Source organism: Taudactylus pleione, unplaced genomic scaffold (genome assembly GCF_031769625.1).
Source record: "Taudactylus pleione unplaced genomic scaffold, aTauple2 ptg000313l, whole genome shotgun sequence".
Lineage (NCBI taxonomy): Eukaryota > Metazoa > Chordata > Amphibia > Anura > Myobatrachidae > Taudactylus > Taudactylus pleione.
In genome coordinates, this window is record NW_028284714.1 from 6,492,370 (window position 1) to 6,517,488 (window position 25,119).

At 36.3% G+C, this 25,119-nt stretch overlaps 1 protein-coding gene across 5 annotated transcripts in view; it reads left to right on the forward strand.

The window, feature by feature from the left end:
- NRXN2 (neurexin 2) overlaps positions 1-25,119 on the forward strand; it is an 899,334-nt gene that overhangs the window by 342,564 nt on the left and 531,651 nt on the right. For 4 of the 5 annotated variants that reach the window (XM_088442541.1, XM_088442544.1, XM_088442543.1 and 1 more), the window contains exons 5-6: positions 9,537-9,566; positions 19,537-19,838. In XM_088442541.1, the coding sequence (XP_088298667.1) occupies positions 9,537-9,566; positions 19,537-19,838 (332 nt within the window). Of the gene's footprint in view, positions 1-9,536; positions 9,567-19,536; positions 19,839-23,957; positions 23,982-25,119 lie in introns of all 5 variants that reach the window. The other variant, XM_088442540.1, reaches the window with a different exon arrangement.

Sequence of the window (25,119 nt, forward strand, 5' to 3'; positions counted from 1 at the left end):
CAGTGAGAAATCAAAGGAAACAAGTAGCAAATATACAACATTCGTTGGTGAACCATCCTCCCTTAGAAGCCCCTTATGGTGTACCTATCCAGAAGAACAGTGTACCCATGCCATGCACCACACACCAAAGGCGTAACTAGGGTCAATGGCACCTGGGCAAATAAAACAGTGGTGCCCCTTAAAGTGCCCCTGCTTGGCAGTACTCTCCTCCAGGGCCATAGAGAGCCCGGCCGGGCCCAGGTAAAGGAGGGTGCGTGTCCTAATCGCAGGAGGTGTGGCCACGCCCCCTTGACAAAAAGAAACCCCCATCACTTTTGCAGAGCCATGTAGCGCTGGGGAGGGCGGCCCTGTAAGACCCCCAGCCCGGCGCTAAGTGGGGAGGAGGTGCAATCAGTGTGATCGCACCCCCCACAGCCATAGGAGACTGCTCTGGCTGCTGCAGCAGCCGCGATCAGTCTCGCACTGCAGCCCAGCACAAGCTGTGTGCTGAGCTGCTGTGAGGAGGGGGCCACGACGGGCCAGGCCCTATAGCAAGCATAAACCTGGGTAAACTACCCGCTCCCCCCCTTCTCAGTGCCCATGCTCTCCTCATAGTGTCCCTGCTTGTCTGTACTCTCCTCATAGTGCTATTACTTGTCTGTACTCTCCTCATAGCACTCCCCTTGTCTGTGCTCTCTTCAAGGTGCTCCCTTTGTCTGTACTCTCCTCATAGTGCCCCTACTTGGCAGTACTCTCCTCATAGTGCTCCTACTTGCCTGTACTCTCCCCTTCTCTGTACTCTGCATGGAGTGAATCAGTCCCTCTCGTATACTTCGTCAAGGTCATGCATGGTCTTAAGCTGCTTTTTGTGGCTCATTAGTGGTCAGCTGATATTGGCAGGATGCATCTGCATTTGGTCTGGTGTCTAACTCAGAATCAGGCCCTCTGTCTAAATAATTACCATCTCAACTAAATTAATATTAACTGAGCTGGTCTTCCTTTGTATCTGCATTAAAGTCAGATAGGCTGAAAAGAAACAAAAACAAAAAAAACTTTATTCTATAGATTAAGCCATTCATTTTCTTGTCATAATTTATGTTGGCTCGCTTTCACTTACAACAACCCAGTCCCAGCAGCACTCACACACACTCACCCTAAAGCACATTCACTACCAACACCTCAGCAGCACCAAGTCACACACTCTCCTACTCCTGCATTCACTTGCAACACCCCAGCAGCACCTAGACACACAATCTCCTTCCCCTTGCATTCACTTTTAACACTACAGCAGCACCTAGTCACACACTCTCCTACCCCTGCATTTACTTCCAACTCCCCAGCAATACCCAGTCACACATTCTCCTTCCCCTGCATTCACTTCCAACACCCCAGCAGTACATAGACACACACTCTTCTCCCCATGCATTCACTTCCAACACCCCAGCAACACCAAGTCACATACTCTTCTCCCCTTGCATTCAGTTCCAACACCCCAGTAACACCAAGTCACACACTCTCCTCCTCCTGAATTCACTGCTAACACCCCAGCAATACCCAGTCACACACTCCCTTTCCTGTGCATTCACTTTCAACATCTCAGCGGCACCCAGTCACACACTCTCCCTCCCTGCATTCACCACCAATGCCCCAGCCACACCCAGGCACACACTCACCATCTGCATTCACTGCTGACACTCCAGCAGCACCCAAACACACACCCTCATCCCTGCATTCACTGCCAACACCCCAGCAGCAGCACCAAGACACACACTCCTCCTCCAATTAACTACCAATACCCCAGCACACAAACACTACCTGTTGCTGATCAGGGCCCTCCGTTCTTTCTATTTGCTGCTTCCACTGCAACAGCAGAGGCATCACACCTGCAACATGCAATTTGATGGGATCATATTTTATAACTGTCCTATGGAAATGAGCTGAGACTCTATATATATATATATATATATATATATATATATATAAAACCATGTATACAAAGTACTGTACACTATAAATGACACAAATCTCTTGACCTTGGAAGCTTTTCACTACTAAAAATTATCCTTCAGAATTAGGGGTGGGCAATAAGCAGCCCCCCAGCTGTTGTAGAACTACACATCTCAGCATGCCCTGCCACAGTTCTGCTAATTGGCCATGCTAAAACTATTGCAAGGCATGCTGGGATGTGTAGTTCAAGAACAGCTGTAGGGCCGCTTATTGCCCACCCCATATACTGAAAATGTGATTTAAAATATATTTAATTTTCCCCAAAACGTTTTAATTCTTTACAACCTTGTTTATGTATCTCAAATCTCCAGATCACACTTGAAGGAAGTCTAAACTTATTTCTAATATTACCCTGAAGTGCAAAATTGGTTAAATCTGTATATTGTCAATGCTAAGTAGCACATACATCCTTTCATCACCTACATTTATGCCACTTTTAAATGTATTTCCTATTGGTGCAGAACTAACAATCTGATTCACCGCTATCACTATTTATTAATATTAATCACATCTGGTGAACTCATTTGAATAACTCAGACTTTTCAGGCTAATTTTTGTTCTGTTTACCTAAATACTGCTTTTAATTATAAAGGTATTATTATCATTACAATTGTATAATGGAAGTTTATGATTAAACATAACCTGTAGAAGTGCAGTGTTAATGACTGTAGATACAAAATTGCACAAAAACAGGCAGGTGTCAGTGATTTACTGGGGGAACTACAGCTAAAATAAGAGTTTGCATACACAATAAAACTGGATGTCAGCCATACAAACAGCTTTAAAAATTTATTTTTAAAAGGCACATAAATTATCACCAAGTATATTATTGCTACATAACATCCGCAATCTTTGTCCATTTTCTATTTATTAACTATTTTAATAACCATTATTTACTGTACAGCATGCAAGCAATGGTGAGAGGTTCAGGAGACTACCTCGAGGTCATATGCAAATAAATACTGTAAATACATACATACATAGTTACATATATACATACATACATTAAATAAGTAAAATCTATCTAGAATGTTAGAATTTGCTTGTAGAGGGAAAGAGTTTCAATTAAGTTTTGGTGCTTGAATTTTTTTCAGTGACAATTGAATGAGGTTAGGAATAACACTTTTATGTTTGATTGAAAATATGACATATTAAACCCAAAATTGCCAGTTTTCTAGTTACATATTCCTGTTTTTTTCTTTATTTACCCCTATTTTGATTCACGAAAATGACTTCTGAATTGAGGAATGACACTTTTGATTGCATGTGGTGGGGAAGAAAAATAGGTTAAAAAGTCACCCTGATTATTCGGGCTCTCTGGTGACGAGTCTACGGGTGTCTCTCTCCTCTGCCGTAGGCCTTTTTCATATATCTCCAGACTTTATCCCTCTGCACTATAGATATATTGTAGTCGGCTAGGCCACATCTTTATTTCTACTAAAGCAGCTATTGCCCAGTTTTGGAAGCACCGTTTGCTTTGATTATGTCCAAAGTTAAACATAGCTTCCAGATGGAGACCCTGAATTGTCCTTACTCCTCTTCAGGAAACTCACCTCTGATACAGTGGTACAGCTGGCATGTCTATTCTACAGAGGGTCGTTGTGTTACTGTTTGTCCCTGTATCCCTGTTGTTATTGAAGTGAAAAGGGAGATCTCATATATATTCCCTCTTTTCTTGGGTTTGTCACTGCTTCTTATTTTGTTCAATATAGTCTGTGATATTATGTGTATGTACTCTTCATGCCTGGTTCCCTTATCTTTCCCTATCCTTTTTTTTCTGTAACCCACTATGTTTTGAAAATTTCAATAAAAAATGTTGTTGAAATAAAAAAGACCCTACTAAAAGCATGAAACTATAAATGTACAATGTTCCAACAGAGACAGCAGCCAAGCCTACCTAAGGGTATATATATATATATATATATACAGGTGAAGTATTTGTAATTTAATGTATAGGAGTGGAACATTGGAAAGCAGCCTTGGTGAACAAAGCACAAAGCCCACGTTCATGTATGCATCTGAAGCTAAACAAACAAGACAGCTAGAAAGAGCTCATTAGGTTATTTACTGAGCAGTTTGCGCATGTATCTAACGAATGCTAGCCTTTCCACATTGCCAGTCTGGGCCTGAACTTAATGTAGAAACTGCCAAAAAACATAAAAATGATTCTATTATTCATATCATTCCCTGCCCCAGTGGAGCTTACAATCTATATTCCCTACCACATGTGCACACACACACACACACACACACACAGGTAAATTTTTTTGGGGGGGAACCAATTAACCTACCAGTATATTTTTTGGAGTGTGGGAGGAAACCGGAGTACCCGGAGGAAACCCATGCAAGCACAGGGAGAATATACAAACTCCACACAGTTAGGGCCATGGTGGGAATTGAACCCATGATCTCCTTGCTGTGAGGTAGTAACGCTAACCATTACACCATCTGCGCTGCCCAGAAGAATATGCAACAATGATATTAAACCACATTACAGTTGTTTATTAAAGCTGGGTACATACTACACAATGTGTACCCAGCACGACATCGCCGGCGACGGGACCCTACATGCGGCAATTGCATGCCCACTTGTCGATGCCAGGTCCAACAGGGGGGAGCTATGTGTCATGCTGCATTTAGCAGCTAGCGCTAGAGACCAGCAGAAGTGGGCATATTATGGGTACACACTAGATGTGGTACCCAATATGTAACTACGAACCGCGGGATAGATTACATATTGTCTAGTATGTACCCAGTTTTAGACCTTGATTATTATATGACATTGTGGCTGTGTGTTTCATAGCTACCTGCTAATACAGTACTCTATGCTCAGAAGAGGTGATATTGATTTCAGTTTGTTCTAACATTCCTTATTAAATTACAGCAAATGTATTGTTTTAATTTTTATGTGGTATGGCATATTTATAAAATATTATAATAATATGAAAACATTTTTCTTTCAATGGCACTTACACAACAAAGAGGAGAGTAAGCAGACTCTTTTTTATGTGGCACTCTTATTGATTTGTATGATTCAGCTAAAATATAACCTTTATTAATGTATTAGTTAAAATGAATGAGTCAAAAAATTAATTAGACAAACTATGTTAATAATTATGCTCGGGGTATACACAGCAACATTTTTTGTTCAAAAAACAAATATTTATGTGCCAATTATAGGCTCATCTGTATAGACCAATATATTTTTTCTAGTGTGGATTCAATTCTTTGTTGTTGTGTGACAACAAAGACATAATCAAACCATGCATTGACTATAATTAAGTGGTGTATAGTACTTTACAATGTCTTTACTTTAGCATTGATCAATACACATTCCTCTAACCATCCACTATTTAGATTCTAATAATGCTTGTTGTAAAGATTTAGTAACATACACTACAGTATACATTGCATTCCCACTCTGTAAAATCAAACACAGCTTTGGTAGAAACTATAGGAAATTTGTAAGAGATAATGGTAGAATAGCACATACATGGGGTTTGGAAGTTAAAAGCATCCTGATTCCTGGGTATTAAAGAGTAGGTGATATTACTTGCTTGGTCCAGAATGAGCCTAAGGTTTCCGTGTCATATTAGAGAAATAAACTAAATTCAGCATTAGAGGCTAATTCCAAGTAAAATCATACAAAGAAGTTAACATAGTAAAACAACTAACTTTTTATAATTTAACAATTGGGCATTAAATGGCATTCCTCGATCTTATACTATGGGCAATCTACACTTTGAGATGTGAAGGCAACAAAACCATAGAGTGATATTTAGTAATCATGCTGTATGATTACTAGGAATGCCGGGTCTCGATTAGTCTGGAACCTATTAGGTTGCCAGTGTTTACAGATGGTAAACAAATAGTAACTTCAAAGAGTTTATTCATTAAACAAAAGAAAACGAATCAATGCATTTCGGGGTTCACTACTCTTCCGCAGCAGGTATCACATAAAAAAAGAGAAGATAAAAAAACAGACCCAAAACAAGTCTTGAAAAGTATAATGAAGTAGCACCAATAAAGTAAACCTATATTAAAAGTAACATGCAAATCTGAATATTAGAGATGAGCTGTTCCGTTTTATTCGATTATGTTCGGATCTCAAAAACAGCATCATATTGGCTATCTGGCTCTCACATGTTTTGGGTAGCCAATAAGGTAAATTCAAACTAATCCGAACTTGCACTAATTTGTAAAAAAAAAAAAAAAACGTGTCAAAACCTGTTTATCTCTAAATACATAATTAATTACTAAACTCATACTAGATCAGTTGTTCAGCTGAAGAAATTAACATGGCTTAAAAAAATTTAAATAAAACAAAAACAGTAGTTACAAATTTCTCATTGGAAGTGATCAAACTAGATGATAGTCGCTCAATGGATGTTACCTTAAGATGGATTGTATCTGTCATGGACTATAGAATAACAAAAAAATTGGCACTTAACAAGCTAAAAAGGCAAACAGCAGTGCAAATGCTGTTTTGTAATGCCACAAAAAGTTGGTTTGTATATTTGAACTACCTTTCATAAACAATGTTGTATTGTATGACTAAAGTATTGTAACCCACATGGACATTTGAAAAGATAAATTCTGTAGTCCCTACTGCAGGTAATAAAAGAAGAAATATTAAAATATTCACTTATGACTGAATTGTGTTTCAACGTGATCTTCTAAAATAAAACCGTTAGGGTGAAATTACTTTCTGTAAAATTAGAGATGTGCGGGTCTGGTTGTCAGAAAACCGATAACAAACAAATTTAGGGGTTCCTAGTCCAACCAAGTCCACGTTCGGAATCACTTTGGGGTACCAAGTCGAACTGAGTCCCGGTTCATATCTTCCTGTATCTCAGATTTAAAAAGCTAATTCGGCTTTTGGATTGCATACTAACAGGTCAAAATGACATATTAGCTTTTTTTTAATTTTTTTAAATACAGATTAAAAACCAAAACACATGAGGGTGATTTTGTAAAACCAAAACCAAAATGCGATTAGTCCTAAACCAAAACACAGGGGTCGGCGTACAACTCTATTTGAAATTGGTGCTTATTAAAATATCCTAATGTTTGTGGTAGAACATCATAATCTAAATCATTATACTGTGTTAGAAAAGAAAATGCTACCAACTTTGGATCTCCACTTATTCGATAGTTGGCACGGAACCTGAAAAAAATACAAATCATTGTTGTAATCTACTGTCTTAAAAAAGTACTCAACAGGATGTCGCCACTTCATACAGTAGCTTCAAGAAGAACATAAAAGGAATTAAATCTCTGTCAAGCTCTGAAGTAAAGGTTATATATACTATATAATGCAGTAGTGAATCACAAGATGTAAGGTTTGTAATATTTCTGAATCAATATTATATGTGCTAAGACCAAAAGAGTAAAACCTAACAGAGCTCCTTTAACTGCAGCCTGTGGTTCACTAGGGTCTTTCCAATACCCCCCAAAAATTACAATTTATACAAAAGTTAAAACCATTGTTGTGTCATTAAAAAAAAAATTCAGTTTTTTTTAATAAGTTGAAATATGTTGGTATCATTAGGGACTTTTTAAGCTCTTTGGTTGGAGTTTTATCATCTCACTGGCATCAAGGGCTCTTTTGGTTCTTTACCATCCATTGAAACAGCAGTGAGAAGATATCCCAGGTGCAATATCCTATCTATATACTGTCTCATATTCAACATATTCTGATATTTATAGCCACATCTACAGATAACAAGAAGGGAGCTGTGAAACTGATTTATTGAAAATAAGAGCATACTTTAAGCACACTAAAATAAGGGAATTCCTGTTGGTTATCATTGGATTTACATGTATCAAACTACTAACATATTTTGGAAATCAAACAGTAGTTGGTGTGAGGATATACATGGTCACATTTTGCCTTCTGTTCACTTAAGGGTGCACAAGGTGTACATAAGAAACCTCACTACTGTATGCATATATATATATATATATATATATTGTATCAGTTAAACTTGGGGATATCTGAATAACCAAAGCAAGTCAAGGAATCTGCAACTATGCAATGTCCAATATTAAGAGTGTTTATTTTTCCGTAAAGTATGCATACTGTATGATTTATCAGCATCCAAGCAGTTCTTTCTTATGTAAACTTACATCATTAACATATGACATATTTATGACCAGATTTGCTGTGAAAAGATTTTTGTTCCAAATGTGAGTCTCCTCAAAGAAACTCATAAATCAGAATTTGATGCAAACTTGCTCCCCATAGCAGTGCCTTTATTTAGAAGATTTTGAGGTAAAAATTAAAAAAGTTGTAAATCTAAATAAAATGTAATCTAAAAGAATATTTAATCTGCCACAAGGAAGAGGTGGTGATCAGGCCACATCTAACATATTATTTTTATATATACAAATTAAAAAAATAATGAAAGAATGTCTAGTATAATGTTAGAATTGACTATAAAGATGCAATAGATTATTTTGAAGATGGTAATAATTGGGTGGACTATGGTGTTTACTGCTATATCGCTATTTTCAATTATCTATATTTTGTCAATCATTTTTAATGAACTGCTTATTATTATTTTATATGATATAATTAATGTTACAATTACACAAATGGTTTATATAGAAAATAATAAGTTTTATTCATAGATTTGTCAAACAGTGTCATTTTATTTCTTTTCGAGAACATTTTTGTGAAGGGTGGGGATTGAAATTGTTAAGAAATTATATTATTTCTTGAGAGAAAAATGTCACTGTTTAACAAATATTGTTTTTATCAATTTATTTCTTATTATGACCATGGCTATTATAGAAATGCACATTCTCTTTTTGCTCAATGGTAATATGTGAATAAATACAGTATATATTTCTATGAAACAGAATGTCAGAATGCCTTATTACTCTTGTGGTTATTGTGTAAATAACACATTGGATGTATCTATTGACTGTAGCTGTTACACTTTTGCATACAACACTCGGCTTTCTTTGCCTTACGTTGTATATTTTCTATGTGTGTTTCCATCCTACTGTATATATATGAATATATATAAAGAAAAAGCATTTGGCTCTCTTTTTTTCTGTTGGTTATTTGATGCCTTTATGTTTACTTTTCTACCTTTTTGTTTTTAATATTCTGTTTTTCTATATTTTTAAGTTTTATTTTCCCCAAGCCTCTCTCTTCCAAATGCTTTTTCTTTTTTCAATGAAACCAAAGCTAAAAAAAACCATATCTCTCTCTTTTGTTTATGTTTTTTTGGCATCTCCCCCTCTCCGCCCTTTGATCCTTATCTATACCTACTCCTTACCTATATTTCCCATCCTTCCCATTAATGGGGTGAGATGCCTGTCACAAATTAAAAAAATACAATTCATCTCCTTTAACCCAAACTTTTAAATTGTGGCATTTTTTTAAAACAAAACCTCAGAAAACGTCTTTATATTTTTTTCATTTATTTTTTGTGACGTTTCTCTAAACTTGTCGTTTATTCGTTTTTTTCTTTCCTCCTCTATCCCCCCTCCCCAATCCCACTCTGTTCTGATTTTATTCCCATCCCCAAAATCCGAAGTTCCAGCACATCTGACGTTAAGCAACCAAGGTACGGATTTAATCCACATTTCCTTTTTTTCTTTCCCTATCCCTAGATTTTCTTTTTTTTCACCCTTTCATTCTGTCTCTACCTTTCTTCAGACTTTCATCAGTACATTTCTGTCTTCCACAATAACTCTCTTTCCTCCATGCGTGTCTCATGCATCATTGGTTTCAATCATTTACAATATCATGTTTATTCACTGGGGGAAGAGACAGCGCATAAGTGTATTCAGAACTCTTTTTCCTATCTCTCCTTCCTTCCTTCCTTCCTTCCTTCCTTCTTCTTTTTAACAATCTTTCTCTCTTTCTGTGATACCTTTCTTCTATCCCATGTCTGATCCAAGCACTATCAGCAGAATACACTCAGGAAAATAATGACACTGTAGCATGGAGGACTATAGCTATATAATTTGGTTACCTGTATTTATTTTAGTGTGCAGATACATGACAGAAGCATAATGTGCTGTGCTGAATATGCCAGCAGATGATGGTGGCTAGAGAGGGACAAAGTAGCAAAGTCAAATGATGCAATTCCAGGAAATAAACATAAATATAAATATATTGAGGCCCGAAAAATATATTTTAAAACTATATTTTAAAAAATCAAAGAAATGAGTACTATACTATAATATTTGATACTGATACTGTATTTTACCTTTTTAATACAGCAAAGAAGAAATTATTAAAATACAATACAGTCTCCCATAAAATAAGAATTGTCTTATGAGCTAGTGAAGTAAAAACCACTTGTACAGTATTACATCACCAAGTGATGTGATAACGAGTGCTTATAATTGGATATTTGTATAGAAATTAAAGGATGCATGTTTCTTAAAAATTGCAGCTTGTTTTGCTGTAAAGCAAAACAATAATTAAGAAAGTAGTGATAAATAACAGAATCTTGTCCAGTGAAATCAGTTTAGACATCAATTTTCCCCACAGGGAACAAACCAATGGTCATCCTGGTTTCTTTACTGTACAGTGTCACTAAGCGATTCTCTTGTTATCCCTGCCACATGGACGCACATACTTTCTGACAGCTGTATATACAGTAACTACCAAAATAAAGGAAACTGTTGAGTATATGTGACACATAAAATATTGAAAATAGTTGTTTCAATCATGAATACGCTGTTAAGGTACACTGCCCAATACAATGTCAACCATGGAAGAAAACTTCATAAGTTTCAGGGGAGAGTGATGAAGACTAAATTTGCTGATGTTTCATAGGAAACAATTGCCAGTATTATGTGTATACTGAAGTCTAAGGCATCATTATTAAGGGCCATCATTAGATAAAAAAATGTTTTGGAGTGGTGCCTGCGACAGTGCTTTCCACCACCATGAAATAATAGCCGATCAAGTTTGCTGTGGATAAGTGTTATCAAATCACTTCAATATAGCTGGAGGCACTTGTAGAAATAATGTAAATTTGCACTGAAGCTGCTCTAATGATTTGTGGGACCCCAACAACCTATTAAGACAATTTTGGCAGCATTTCCTTTGAAGTGTTGTATGTATAAATGTATTTATATGATATACTAAGATCATGTGTGCTCTAGCTAAATAGTGCAGTTCTGTAAGATAATGGAGGGCAATACTCTCCATGTAATTAGGACCTACAATGGCCATACTAGTGTTTGGCAATATAAATTGCACTATTGTTTGGTTTAAAATGGATAGAAGTAGGGATGGAAAATGTTTGCAGCAAATGTAAAAGTTTGCTAAGCCTAAAGCAGAAATGAGTTCAATAAAAAAATTTCTTTTAATATATATTAATATTAATTTTGTAGTTCAAACTTTACAACCCGTAAAATTATTTGCAACATTTCCATTTCAAAGCCAAAACCCTGTAACGTTTTGCAGAATATTTTAAGATAGTAAGATTTATGCAAATAGTTGAAAACAATCCTAACACGGTGTAAACTTAAATATTATCTTAACAGTTCCTGTGCATTTGCAACTTCTATGTACAGTATACATATATATCTGTGGATGTACTAATACATACTTTAAACAAGAAAAGATGTAGTTTAGGCTTAGATATCTTTTATCCTTACATTGCCAAATACTACGTGCTGTACAGTTATCGATTATCTCCCACAAATGGACCTGAAGACACAGGTAGAACAGTAGCATGTCTAGAATGTTTTCATTTTCATTCATTTTTAGAGTAAGGCTATTTATTAATAGCTCGTTTGCTGTACAGGCTGGAAGGTGCAGTAGACATGCATAATTTATTAAATGAAACATAATATGGTATTTATAAAAACATTTTTAGAAAACATTCAACGCTCATTTAAAAGCAAGGCTCACTTTCTCTTCACTGTCTCTTTTTATATTATCCCCTCTGAATCTCTTTCCTTCCTTCTCTTATCTGTTTTCTTTACATTATGTACTTGCAAACATATGTTCACTGTATCTCTCTGGTCAGCCCCAGCTCTGCATGCTGCGTGATGAGTGGTATCTAATATCTTCCTGTACTCACCTGTCACTGGTTTCTCCATCATGTGCTGCTATTTGCATGATCTGCCAGCTCTTTCTTGCAGGATATATTACACATACAGTACAAACCTAGAGAATATTGTGTGTGTGTATGTGTGTGTGTCTATGTGTGTGTGCTGCGTTTCTGTGCTTCTTGTCTTATCTCAATGTCTGTAATTAAGTTTTGTTTAACTTAAAATAATTTAAAATAAGAGGCAGGTTTCCCTTACTTCCAGTTAAATTGTCCCTTAACAACCAATGTACCAGGTGCAGTTGTCAGGCTCACCCCTTACTTACCATAATTGGCTCATGCTGTTCTCTAAACAGAAAGGAAAAGTTAATGGCACATGGAGCAGAGTGTCAAGGGCCAGCTTAGCTACAAGTCAGAAAAATGTACAGAATGCTAGACAGCCTCTTTGTTTACATTTGTCTGCTACTACATGTTGTATGTTTAGGTTCTAGAAGTGTCCAGTCCTTATTCATGTAGTTTACATGCACTCATTATCTGTGGTATTGTATGTTGGTTCTCATTTGTCTTTATTCTAATTTGTGTAAACAGATGTAAGCAACTTTCCACATTTCAGCTGTTTGTGAAAAGTAATCCTTTTCAGTGTGCAACTAGCTGCCTGAGATGATTGATGTCAGTGAGCAACTAGTTTGCTTGAGATGATGATGTCAGTGAGCAACTTGCTTGTCTGAGATGATGATGTCAGTGAGCAACTTGCTTGTCTGAGATGATGATGTCAGTGAGCAACTAGTTTGCCTTAAGATAATAAGAGATTTACTTTTGCAACAGGTGTAGGATTAGTTGTCTTCACCTACTGTTTATTTGTTCTTGCATTGAACTATAACCTATAGCAAATAAGATTTTAGCTTTTCTCAGTCTAGTGCTGTGATGGGCAACCTGATTCACTTGAAGAGGTGTTCCTCTTACCTTCCAAATGGCCACACATTACTCCTGAGCTCAATAATAAGTTACAACTAAACACAATTAATGCAATAAACACCATAATTGGCTTTGCTGCTCACAAAGCAGAAAGGAAAAGTAAATAGCACAGAGGGCACCTAGATTAGACACCACATGCTCTTAGATTAGATCCCAAATGTAACTCAAGCCACCCACCCACCCCAAACCATACCTCAGATCTCTCATTATACCCAGTCATATGCCCTTTAGAACCCCATTTACCCCAAAACATTCTAATTCCATCCACTTTAAAAACATACTTCAGCCTCCCAGCCCACTTATTAAATAAGAACTGGGAATGTTGAGACTTGGTAGGGAATATAACAGAATTTAGCGCACCATTCAACTGGACAGAAAGTAGAGAAAAGACCAATGAATCATAAAGCAAGAAGAAGCTGGGAGCTGGAGGTGAGGGCTGGTAGGGCTGCATGTAGCTGTATGATCACCTGTTGCCCATCACTGGTCTAGTGTAAGCCAGGACGATGCCCGACATGGGGCAATATTAACATTCAGCCGAAGTAACGTGATCAGTTCCTAATATTACCATATTTGAGGGTCTGTTAGCACAATCGATAGATGACTATACAACATGCTGACAGCTGTCCTGTGCTCATTTTGATTGGTCCATACTGAGACACTGGGCTGATTTTAGAGCTACTGTATATACACAGTTATATGAGGTCACTTAGCTAATAGCACCATTACATTTGGTACATTATGTGGCTAAGGTTAGACCAATAAAAGCATGTGATGGATTGCTACATGTTACAGCACATTTATTTGATTTGTGCCATAAGTATTTTTTTGTGTACCTACATAGTTATTGCAGTCAGTGATGTGTGTATGTCAATGTGATTTGCATGTTGTGATGTTCCTACTGCTAGTGATGACACGGTGGTGCTAGGAGAATGAGTGGATGTTATGATTTATACACAGTGCTGCTGCCCATAGAACTCAATTCTATTTGTTCTGGGTTCAAAAACTCTTTGCCTGACTGTTGTCATAGTGAAGCCATGACCCTTATCTCTAACTCATCAAGATAATCAATTGAGACAGAGAGAGAGAGAGAGAGAGCAACAGAGACAGAGCCAGAGAACTTAAGCAACTGGGTCAGTTTTTAAATGAATCAGTGGCAAACATTCCCCATGATACTTCAATTAATTATCACCATCAGACATGGGGTTACATGCCATCAGTTACAATGGTCCACAACAGCATGGCGCTATAGATAATGACTTCCAATATATATTGTACATGCATTTACACTGCATGTATGTACAGTATATGCATTTAGTGAGATGTGCACTTTTATGTATGTCCTCCTTATCACCACTGTGTCTATAGATAGCTGCAGCACCAACATTTAAGTTGGTCATGTAATTTTGTGTGTGTCACTGGGCAGAACACATTTACATTGTCCTGACTGGGTGTCACATTTGGAATATCATTGTGCCTGGTCCACTGTATGATTGCACTTTGTCACTGAGCATTGCTGTCTGCTGAATTAATGAGGTATTCAAGTTAACAGCAAGCATGACAGTATGTATGGTATGGCACACTGGGAGAGATCTACTAATCTGTAATAAATCTGAGTGCTAGAGAGAAAAATCTTTTGTTCCTCTGTTTTTGATTAGTGTATTAAATAGTGCTAAACTTTCTGTTCAGGAAAAACAGGCAACAGAAATGTGTATATATATTTATTAGTCAATCAAAACAATGAACTAAGTAAGTTAAAAGGCAGAATTACATAGTATGTTTCCTTAGATGGACTTTGATATATATAGTTTTCTGTGTGCTGACAGAATCACTTTTATACTCATCTGCATTTATTAATATTTGTGTGACCTACAGTATAAAATTTAGTTTCCTTTCCAAGCAAAACACTTTCCATAGAATACTATAGTAAGAGCACCACTTACGTTCTCATATCCATATAACAAGAAAATGGCTTACACTTTCTATGTAACGGCATTCCTGTTAAAATTGGTGTAATGAGAGTGTAGCAGTATATTAAACAATATGGTACGTAGCTGTAATTTGGCCACAATATGGATCAAACTTAAAACCATTCTCTAAGGATGTGAGTTTTGTCAGGTAAATGATCCTGTCCCTGTGAATTAACATTTCTTCCTATAAGCCAGAGGTTTTCAACTCCAGTCCTCAACTACACCTAATATGTCACCCCTAACATGTCATGTTTTCTGGATTTCTTGAATCATGCACATGTAAATTGCTATATTGTTCAAAAACGTCTAAAGGGAACCATCGATGGTTTGCACCCCCTCGATGGTAATTTCTGCTGCTGGCACTGTGGGCCAATAAAAAATGGGAGCGGGGCTTAGCGGCTGCCGGGAGTTTTGTCCATCCACGAGAAAAAAAAACATCTGCTCCCATTCATCCATTGATGGTGTAGAACCATTGGTTCTCTGCCATCGATGGCAAAACTAGTTAACATCAGCATGGAATCATCGATATTTTGAAAACATCCATGGTCTTAGGACATCCCTATTTCACAGACAGAAACATAGCCTGTTGGTGCTACTTGGGGACTGGAGTTGAGAACCACTGCTGTAAACTACACCAGAAAAGCTTACACAAACAGATACAGTATCTGTCTCCTGTCCTTCCTTTCCTCTCAGCCTAATGCCATTATACACAAATGAGACAGGTAATGAAGTGGTAGATTCAGTAGAAATATTAATACTACTAGTGCAGCACTGGGAATTAAATAATTATGCTAAAACGTCCCTTCTGTTGCTAAATGAATATTTTGCCTGCACTCAGTGAAAGTAGACATTATGTAGGCAGAGGCAATATTCATGAGAATGCAGATGTTGATGTGTAGCCACTGGGTGCACAGTAGCAGACAATTAGCAGGACACTTACTTCTTTGATGTGCTAAACTCATGAGTGTGACTCTATAATGGATATCAGAGGTCCATCTTAATACAGCACCTCAGAGCTAGACAACAAACAGAGACTTCAGTAAAATTCTCTCCAGTGTGTCTGCCTTGTGCCTCCTTTTCTATCTTTGGGTACATTTAATGCATGGATCTTAAATTGAAAGCAAAATGCCAAGTGTTTTGCATTAAACAGAGCCTGGGTTCATTTGGATATATATGACTGTATATATTTATTCACATTAGGGATGTAATTAATGCTGAGTATGGGTTTTAAATTCCCTCTAGGAGAACGTTTGTCACCACACAGTATGCCATGAATGTGCACATCGCTATCTATGTTTCCATGTCTGTATACATTTGTGCATATATCATTTCTGTATAGCTAGGATGCTGTGCGATGCTACATATGACATGATTTATATGTTTGTGCATGTGTCACTTAGAGTGACAGTGTGGGGACACAGCGCTCCTCTCTGTATAACCTAGTCTCTGATAATCATTTCCCTGGCTGCATTATCCAATTTGTTGTGTGTCACTGTGCTGTTTATTTACAGTATTTTAAATCTGTCATTGAATGTATGCATGTTTACTACTGCATGTGTCATATATATATATGTGTGTGTACTTGTTTGTGTATAAGCTTTTTTACTGTTATATCTTGTTACGTGATTGTTGGGAGATGTGTGCGCGCGCTAGAGCAAGAAGCATGGCATTACGTGAGAGAATAAATGAAGCATGTATGGGGAAAAAAAGAATTTGATTCCAAAACTTAGCATGATCTCACCTAATTAGGACCTGACATGAAAAGAGATGTTATATAGACTGAGCATCACAGGACAAGGCACAGAGAAAAACTTCATGTATAAAGATTTTGTTGGACAATGTTGCATAACAGTTTAAGATGTGAAGGAATGTGAAGTATTACTGTGGGATGAGGGTGAGTTAGCCTTAATCCTGATGGTAGAATTTATGCAGCTGGTTGCAAGCAATGGTGGCAGTTGCTATAGTAACAAACACTCAATGCATTTCTCCATCTACGGCTGTGAATGTAAAGCAAAGTGAATGTTACTGGACAGCTCCTGCTCTGCTGATCCCAGCTGTGCAAATCTGCCAGTGGTATTATAGCTGCAGATCAGTTGGTGAAACAAGACATAAACAAAAATATATTGTATGAGGCTATGCACATCGTTAGGTAACAGCACAGCTTGTAAAGTTATTGTCGCTGCCAGATGACTAGTTACTGGTGTCCTCTTTGTGAATTATGGCTATTCCCAAAGTCACCCTCCAAGCCTTAAGTTGTGCAGCCTTTATTATTCACATGTGCAATTGAATGGATTTTGTCAAACTGCGTCTTATATGTGGTGTATGTTACAAGTATATGGTACAAAACCAATGAAAAAAAAACCCCTTTGCTCTCACTATATTGTTTCTTTTGCATACACTCCATATGTTTGTCAACATTACACATACCCAATAAGATGTGTTAAGAATATCCTGCTCCTGATATTAATTAATGTTTTGTAACAACAGGGAATAACTTTACATTTCAAGGTTCTGATATTCCTCTAGAGTCTAGAACAACCCCAGCAATAGTCTCTTGGTATGGTCACACCTAACCAGCTCAACCCTATCCCCAACACCGCCCTTTCCCAAGGCCTTAACGCTTCGGTGCACAAAGTTATCTTTTTTTGGCTTAGTCCAGTTGTTTTTGCTAATTTGCCTTTACAGAATAGGAGGGAACTTGGGCTATTAAAGACAACCTGTAATCAAGAATTTGGTGTTCTCACTAAAGTACATTGTAGCTGCTATAAAGTAAGGTTGAAAAGTATGTAAGAGCTAAAGAGACTATGTACACTAGAGGGTATATTTACTAAAGTGAGAGTTTTTAGAAGTGGAGATGTTGCCCAAAGCAACCAATCAGATTCTATCTATTATATTCTAGAATCTAGAAGATTATAGCTAGAATCTGATTGGTTGCTTTGGGCAACATCTCCACTTCTAAAAACTCTCACTTTAGTTAATTTACCCCTAAGAATCTAAAAACCATATAAATCCCATTTTACATGGACATTGTGCAGCTATTATTATTATTAACATTTATTTATATAGTGCCAGCAAACCTTTTCCTATTGGGAAGAAACACAGTTATAAAACAAAACAGGTAATTAACAGACTGACAAAGAGCTAACAATCAATATTAAAAGGATTCACAAAGCTAAACCAAAGATGCATAAACATTTATTTATTTAAAGAAAAAAACAACAACTCACTATAAGAACCACATATAAATGTATAAGGGAAAAGTAGGTATGATAACAGTTAATAAAAATAAGAATGAGATCCAGTGCTCTGAATGTCCATTTTGTAAACAGAGGGAAGTAAATAAGTGTGTAGTATAATTTGTTACCATTAAGTTATTATTAACAGTTTCTTATATAGCGCAGCATATTCCGTTGCGCTTTACAATTGGAAACATTGATAGAACAAAACAGGGTAATAACAGACAGACATAGAGGTAAGAGGGCCCTGCTTGCAAGCTTACAATCTATAGGGAAAGTGCAGTTCATTTATTGATTCAAGTAAGTGAATAGGAATGTGATACAATTTTATAGCTTTTCTAAATATATTGAGCCCTGGTTTTAAGTAAAATAAAAAAAGAATGACAATTCAATTTTAAAAGATCCAAATATTTTTTGTGGGAATATATGTTCATATAAATAATATAATGAAAGAGAATATGTAAGACAGGGAACAGCTTCGGCTAGCATTCTAGATTCTCATTTCATGCCTCACAATATACTGTAGCATTAATATTAAGTCTTCCCACCATAAGGGCTCACACACGGGTGTTTTCGTTCATACCGAGGAATCTATCTAGAAAACACAAGCACGTTTCCCGCTTAAACCCGTAATATTCTGATTGAGATTTTTAGGAATCCTAAAGTGAATTTTTTTTTTTACCATTACTGTCAGCTTATGATACTGTTGTATAAGGTTCAGGAATACTTCTGATCTAATGCTCAGCTAAAGAGGCATCACACTGTTTAAGAGACATTGAGCCGTATTGACACTTCTGCAAAAACAACAGTTAAAACTCGTACTTGAATGATGTTGTCTTGTGAATGTGTGATCTTCACATGTTTGGAGAGATGCAATTAAATGATTTCGGAAACAGCGTTAGCCATTTCAGGAGCTGCATTTGGATGATTTCTACTGGATATTGCTATTGTACATTTGCATGGTGTTCTAGCTTTGGGTTGTACACCACAATAGAAGTATCCAATGCTCGTTCTCTGTAATGTATTTCCTATTTTACTACCTAATGTCTTTTTTCCTCTGTGTCATTTTTGTTCTACTTTACAATGTCTATAATGTTTATTTATCTCTTTCCTCTATTGTTTTCTCTAGTAACACATATTGATCATTTACCCTCTCAACTCTGCCAGTTTTTGCTTTGCGTTTACCATCTACCCTCTGCTTCTTTATATTCATATCTTATTTATCATTTCTTTTTCTGGTTTACAATAGTTATTAAACTATTGCTTCCTGTCACACTCACTGTGTTACCCTTTCACTACTTTCTCACATTTGCTTCCTCCACATTCCTCTTCTGTACTTTCTAGGGAAGGAAGAATATGCGGCTACATTCCGAGGGAACGAGTTCTTCTGTTATGACCTGTCCCACAGCCCAATCCAGAGCAGCGCGGATGAAATTACCCTCTCCTTTAGAACCCTCCAGAGGAATGGTTTGATGCTCCATACAGGAAAGTCTGCAGACTACGTCAACCTTTCATTGAAGAGTGGCGCAGTGTGGTTGGTCATCAACCTTGGATCTGGAGCCTTCGAAGCTCTAGTGGAGCCCGTCAATGGCAAGTTCAACGATAACAGCTGGCATGACGTCCGTGTCACAAGGAATCTACGGCAGGTATGTCTCAAAAGTTTCTTTGTTTTGGGCTTTATTTTGTTACTTATAGTACAATCACCATAATCTACAGCACAATTCTAGATATTATAGGTTCCTTTTATACCTCACGTGACTATGCCCCATTGACAGTGCTATTTTAGTATTTTATTGTAGTATAATAATGACAACTCCATGCAATAGTTATTATTGCCAGTCCCCTTCTGTTGCTATTGTTACACACACACAATATATCTGAGTATATATATATATATATATATATATATATATATATATATATATATATATATATATATGGAAGAGAAGGGGTACCTTTGGTGCGCTACAACTTTGAGTATTAATTGAACAGAAGAAATTTCCACCACTTAGGGGGATTTATTGCAATATTAGCTGTTTGTCAAACACAACCCTCTAGTTAGTCTTCAAATCACCATAAGTTTATGTTTTGGATATTGTTCATAAAATAAAAGCCCTTTGGTAGCCCATAATTCTTATACCTGAATATTTTATTCTTGGTATATCAACAGAGGTAAAAATATAAACAATTTACAATACAAATAAATACATAAATCGCATAAAACAACTTTTAGTAAACCTGCCCCAGCACAGAAGGATAGATGTTGTTTTCTGCCACCTACACCTTTACTGCTAACAGAGGGAGACATACACTTCATTGGACTGAATAGAGTTTTACCATTTGCTTCGCACTGGGTCTCATAATTTTTACACACTGGGAGTATATGATGGATCTTCATATTTAAATTGCTGTTAAGGAATCTGGTTACATTTATTGGTTGAGAAACATCCATCTAATCGTTCCAGTAAAATCTTTATAAGAACTACTTGGCTTTTAAAAGCCTTTCTAGGAATTTCTCCCTATCAAGGGACAGAAAATAAGCTTATACTACTGAGTGTTCTAACCAGTTCCATATCAAGTGTTTGTTCAGACCATTTCCATTTTTGTGTTCACCCCTGATGAAGTCCCGTAGGTGGACGAAACGCATAGGGTCATCGCTTTGAAAAACCTGCGCCTACCACATAAGAAGTCCACCTAAGAGCTCACACCTGTAAAGGTGTAGGTGGCAGATGACAACATCTATCCTTCTGTACTGGGGCAGGTTTACTAAAAGTTGTTTTATGCGATTTATGTATTTATTTGGATTGTAAATTGTTTATATTTTTACCTCTGTTGATATACCAAGAATAAAATATTCAGGTATAAGAATTATGGGCTACCATAGGGCTTTTATTTTATGAACAATATCCAAAACATAAACTTGTGGTGATTTGAAGACTAACTAGCGGGTTGTGTTTGACCAACAGCTAATATTGCAATAAATCCCCCTAAGTGGTGGAAATTTCTTCTGTTCAATTAATACTCAAAGTTGTAGCGCACCAAAGGTACCCCTTCTCTTCCATTTCTATTGTTAGGTCCTCTACTAGCAGAGGTCCGCCTAATTGGTGCAGCTGAACCAGTGTACGCGCGATATAAGGGTTCATTTTGTATATATATATATATATATACACAGTATATCTTAGAAATCATGAAGAGATGGTTGGCATTGTCAAATACTGCTGTTAGACTACTATCCATGCTACATCAGTTCATATTTTGATAGTTGAATATTTTTAGATGCTTATCTGTAGCACTCTCATTTTATAGTCCTACTTTCTTATTGTGAATTTTCTGTAAAGCTTTTGTACTTTTGCAGAAGGCACTAAAGAATGTGTTCTTCACCTTTATCTATTCCCCTGGATGGCTTATGCAGGAGACAATGGCATGGAATTTATTCAAATTATTGTGTTCATAAAGTTCCAGAAAGCTTATTTTTCTGGAAATCATAGGCAGCGGTAACCAGTCTTTGTGCCAAGGCCTCTGTGCAGTAACTTATTTGTCTAGTAAGGAAAAGCTTTGTGCCCTCGTTGTGGGTCCACCTGCTCAATAGTTTCCTTGCTGTATTATATCAAAATTTCAGCATATCCTAAAGACCCCATGCCCAAGATTTATTCATACATAACTACACTGGCATCATCTGTGCACTAGTAAGGAGGTGAAATAATGCGTGATGGAAAACTGTAGTACAACAGATAAATGCAAAACATGTAAAAAAGAGCTTGATGTCTTCATTAAATAGCCACACTCAAAATGTTATATATATATATATATATATATATATATATATATATAAATAAATAAATAAATAAAAAAATGTGTATTGCATCTACTTGGATTGCTGCAACTTCCCTAAACTGGCACTTGATGGATGTGGGTTTGACTTCTATGTGCCAGCTGCTCTATTTCACTGTTCCAAAAGTGTTATTCTCAATTCTTCTTTCGGATGGTGGCCGGTCTTTAGATTGTGGATAGCACCCTCTTCCTTCAATCATCACATGTTTTGGGCTGGTTATGTATCATTGGTACTAGACCATGTATTTCTGTGCAATTATGTAGCTATAATGTTTTTATCTATCTTTTTGTAGACATATTTTATTGAAAAGTTTAAAATCAAATAAATATTCACTATCGCAATGATACAAATAATGATAGCCCAACATGTAGTGGTCTGAGTACAAAGACTGAAATATATACACAATGACAAGTAAAGCCAAGTGTAATCATTAAGATAAATAATGTCAAATCATTACATGTTTATAACTATCAGACTGTAAATTTAAATGTACCATGTATCTATCTATCTATCTATCTATCTATCTATCTATCTATCTATCTATCTATCTATCTATCTATCTATCTATTATTTTGAACTGGCCTACAGTAGAATGTTCAAGTACTTTACAATTGCTGCTAATTTCCAATGTTAATGTAATTTTCTAACTAATTAATTGTTTGTTTAATAGAAAACTATTGAAAATGTATTGATAATAGAAAATGTTTTTTACCCCCACAGTTTTAAATTTTATTTGACTACACCTCTGCATATTACATTTACATCTGCTTCTAATGTATTTCAAGTTTACATTTTAAATGGTGATTACCTCATAGGTACCAATTCCCCATTTAAAAAATGATGGAGTGCCCATCCTGTTCTGCAGATACTAGAAGGTTAAACACTAACAGACCAGATTGATGTTATCTTGTAAACTGGCTTCACCACATTAGATTGCAGATTGTGTTACAAAGATCCAAGGGAAACGTTTTTATATTTTCATGTGAGGTCACTTAACGTTATCCCCTTAATATCTTTAATAACTAGACATCCCAAAAATTCTACATATGGGGGCTTCTGGATCACATGAATGGTACAACTCCACTAACACTGCTAGTGGGGTTGGGAAGGGAAATAAAACATGGTGACTATTCCCCATTAAAAAACAAGTTGTTTCAATATTAAAAGGTTTCCCACAGTGCTAATTAATAACCACAAGAAGTAAAGCTTCTGAGCATAAGGAACATTGCTACTTTTAATAATACTCACTTATATGAAATCTTCAGTTCAGACAAAATACCATATGTAACTGTGAATGTTACTGCTAGCCTTTTGTATGGAGATAACTTTTATATTAACTATTGTCTCTTTATATAGCCGTGTAAAAAAAAAAAGATATTGTTTAAAAGCTATTGTCTCACTCTGTGAAATTGTCTTGACATTGTTTTGCTGTTTTAACACACTGGTCTACTGGAGAACAAATATACCTAAGAGGTTTATGGTATGTTTTACAAGCATTAACTGGCTCTACGCTCAATTCAACTTTCACATAAGACATTTTAGGCTTCTCTTTTTCATATCAATGTATTATTGTAGCCAAAATTGTATTATTTCCTATGTTATATAAAGAAATCCCCTTTCTCTCGCACACAACTTCTTATATCTATCATACCTTTTATTTTATGTATTTCTATATCTAACTTACTTGTAAAACTTTCACTCTGCCCCCTCCTTTCCCACCTCTATCACTTGCTCCCACTATTAATTTTTTTACCTTTGCCAGCTAGAATATAGGACTATCTTCCCTGTTTTCTGATGGGAGTATGCTTTTAGGTCACAGTGGATAGGTGAATGATCAATACGGAGGGTAAAAGGAAAGGGGTTCTTCTCCTTTCTCCTCCCCACTTGTATTACATATATTTTTTTTTCTATTCTCTTTCCGCTCGTGTTAAAGCATGCAGGCATCGGACATGCTCTGGTAAACAAACTCCATTACCTGGTAGATATCACTCCAATTGTACCCCTGGGGTTTATTCCAGCTCCTGTCTTCTGTTCCGTTCACAGCTCAAAAACCAAAAGTCCCTCAACCACTGTACCCTTTCACCTCCCACCCTCAAACTATGTTCTTTAAAAAATCCTTACTGTCTTTCTTCCAAGAAAGTTTATCACCTCTTACTGTCTTTATCTATAGGTTCAGAATCACTTTCATGTGTTTGACTGTTATTTATTTATTTTTTTTCTTGTTATTTTATTATATATGTTTTAATTTATTTGGGTTTATTTTTAGAAACAAATATTTTATTATCTCATTTCAATTTCACATTTATGGCCTGTTTATGTTTTTTTAATTATTATTTTGTTATTTTTAACCTATGTGTCAGTGTGATTTCATTTTGTTTGGTTTATGTAAAACACATTTAGATCTAGGGGTATATTTACTAAAGTACGTGTTTTAGAAGTGGAGTTGTTGCCCCTAACAACCAATCAGATTCTAGCTATTATCTTCTAGAAGGTTCCAGATAAACGATGAAGTAGAAACTGATTGGTTGCTATAGGCAACAACTTCGCTTTTAAAACCCACACTTTAGTAAATATACCCCTTAGTATATATTAAGTAGATTGCATAAGGAAGTCAGAATCAGTTGACAGTGTCTTAATAAACGTCAGATTAAAACTATTGTACATTAAAGCTATTTGCTATTGAGAACCAAATAGTGGCTGTTATTTTTTGCATCTGTATTCCCTGTATTGCTCATTCATAAGACATTACATGCTCTTATGAACACACAGCGCATTTGCCTAATATTATCTGCTAATAGTCACCATGGGTGTCAGTGACTGATGTTGGCTCAGTGGATGTTTCATGCATTAGGCATGTGGGGGTTTGTAGAAATGTGGGGTCCCCATGTGGTCTAACTGTATGTTACATAGTGTATTCAGCAATGTATTATAAAATCATTATTGAAACCACACCAATACGCATGCAAATATTCCCTGTACATGTATTGGAATAGTAGTGACACCATGTGGCCTTAGACTGAGTTGCAGAGCTGCTTCATTATAAATAATATTAATGGTGTGATGTAAGGTTCTTTGTTGTTATTAGTATATCAGTG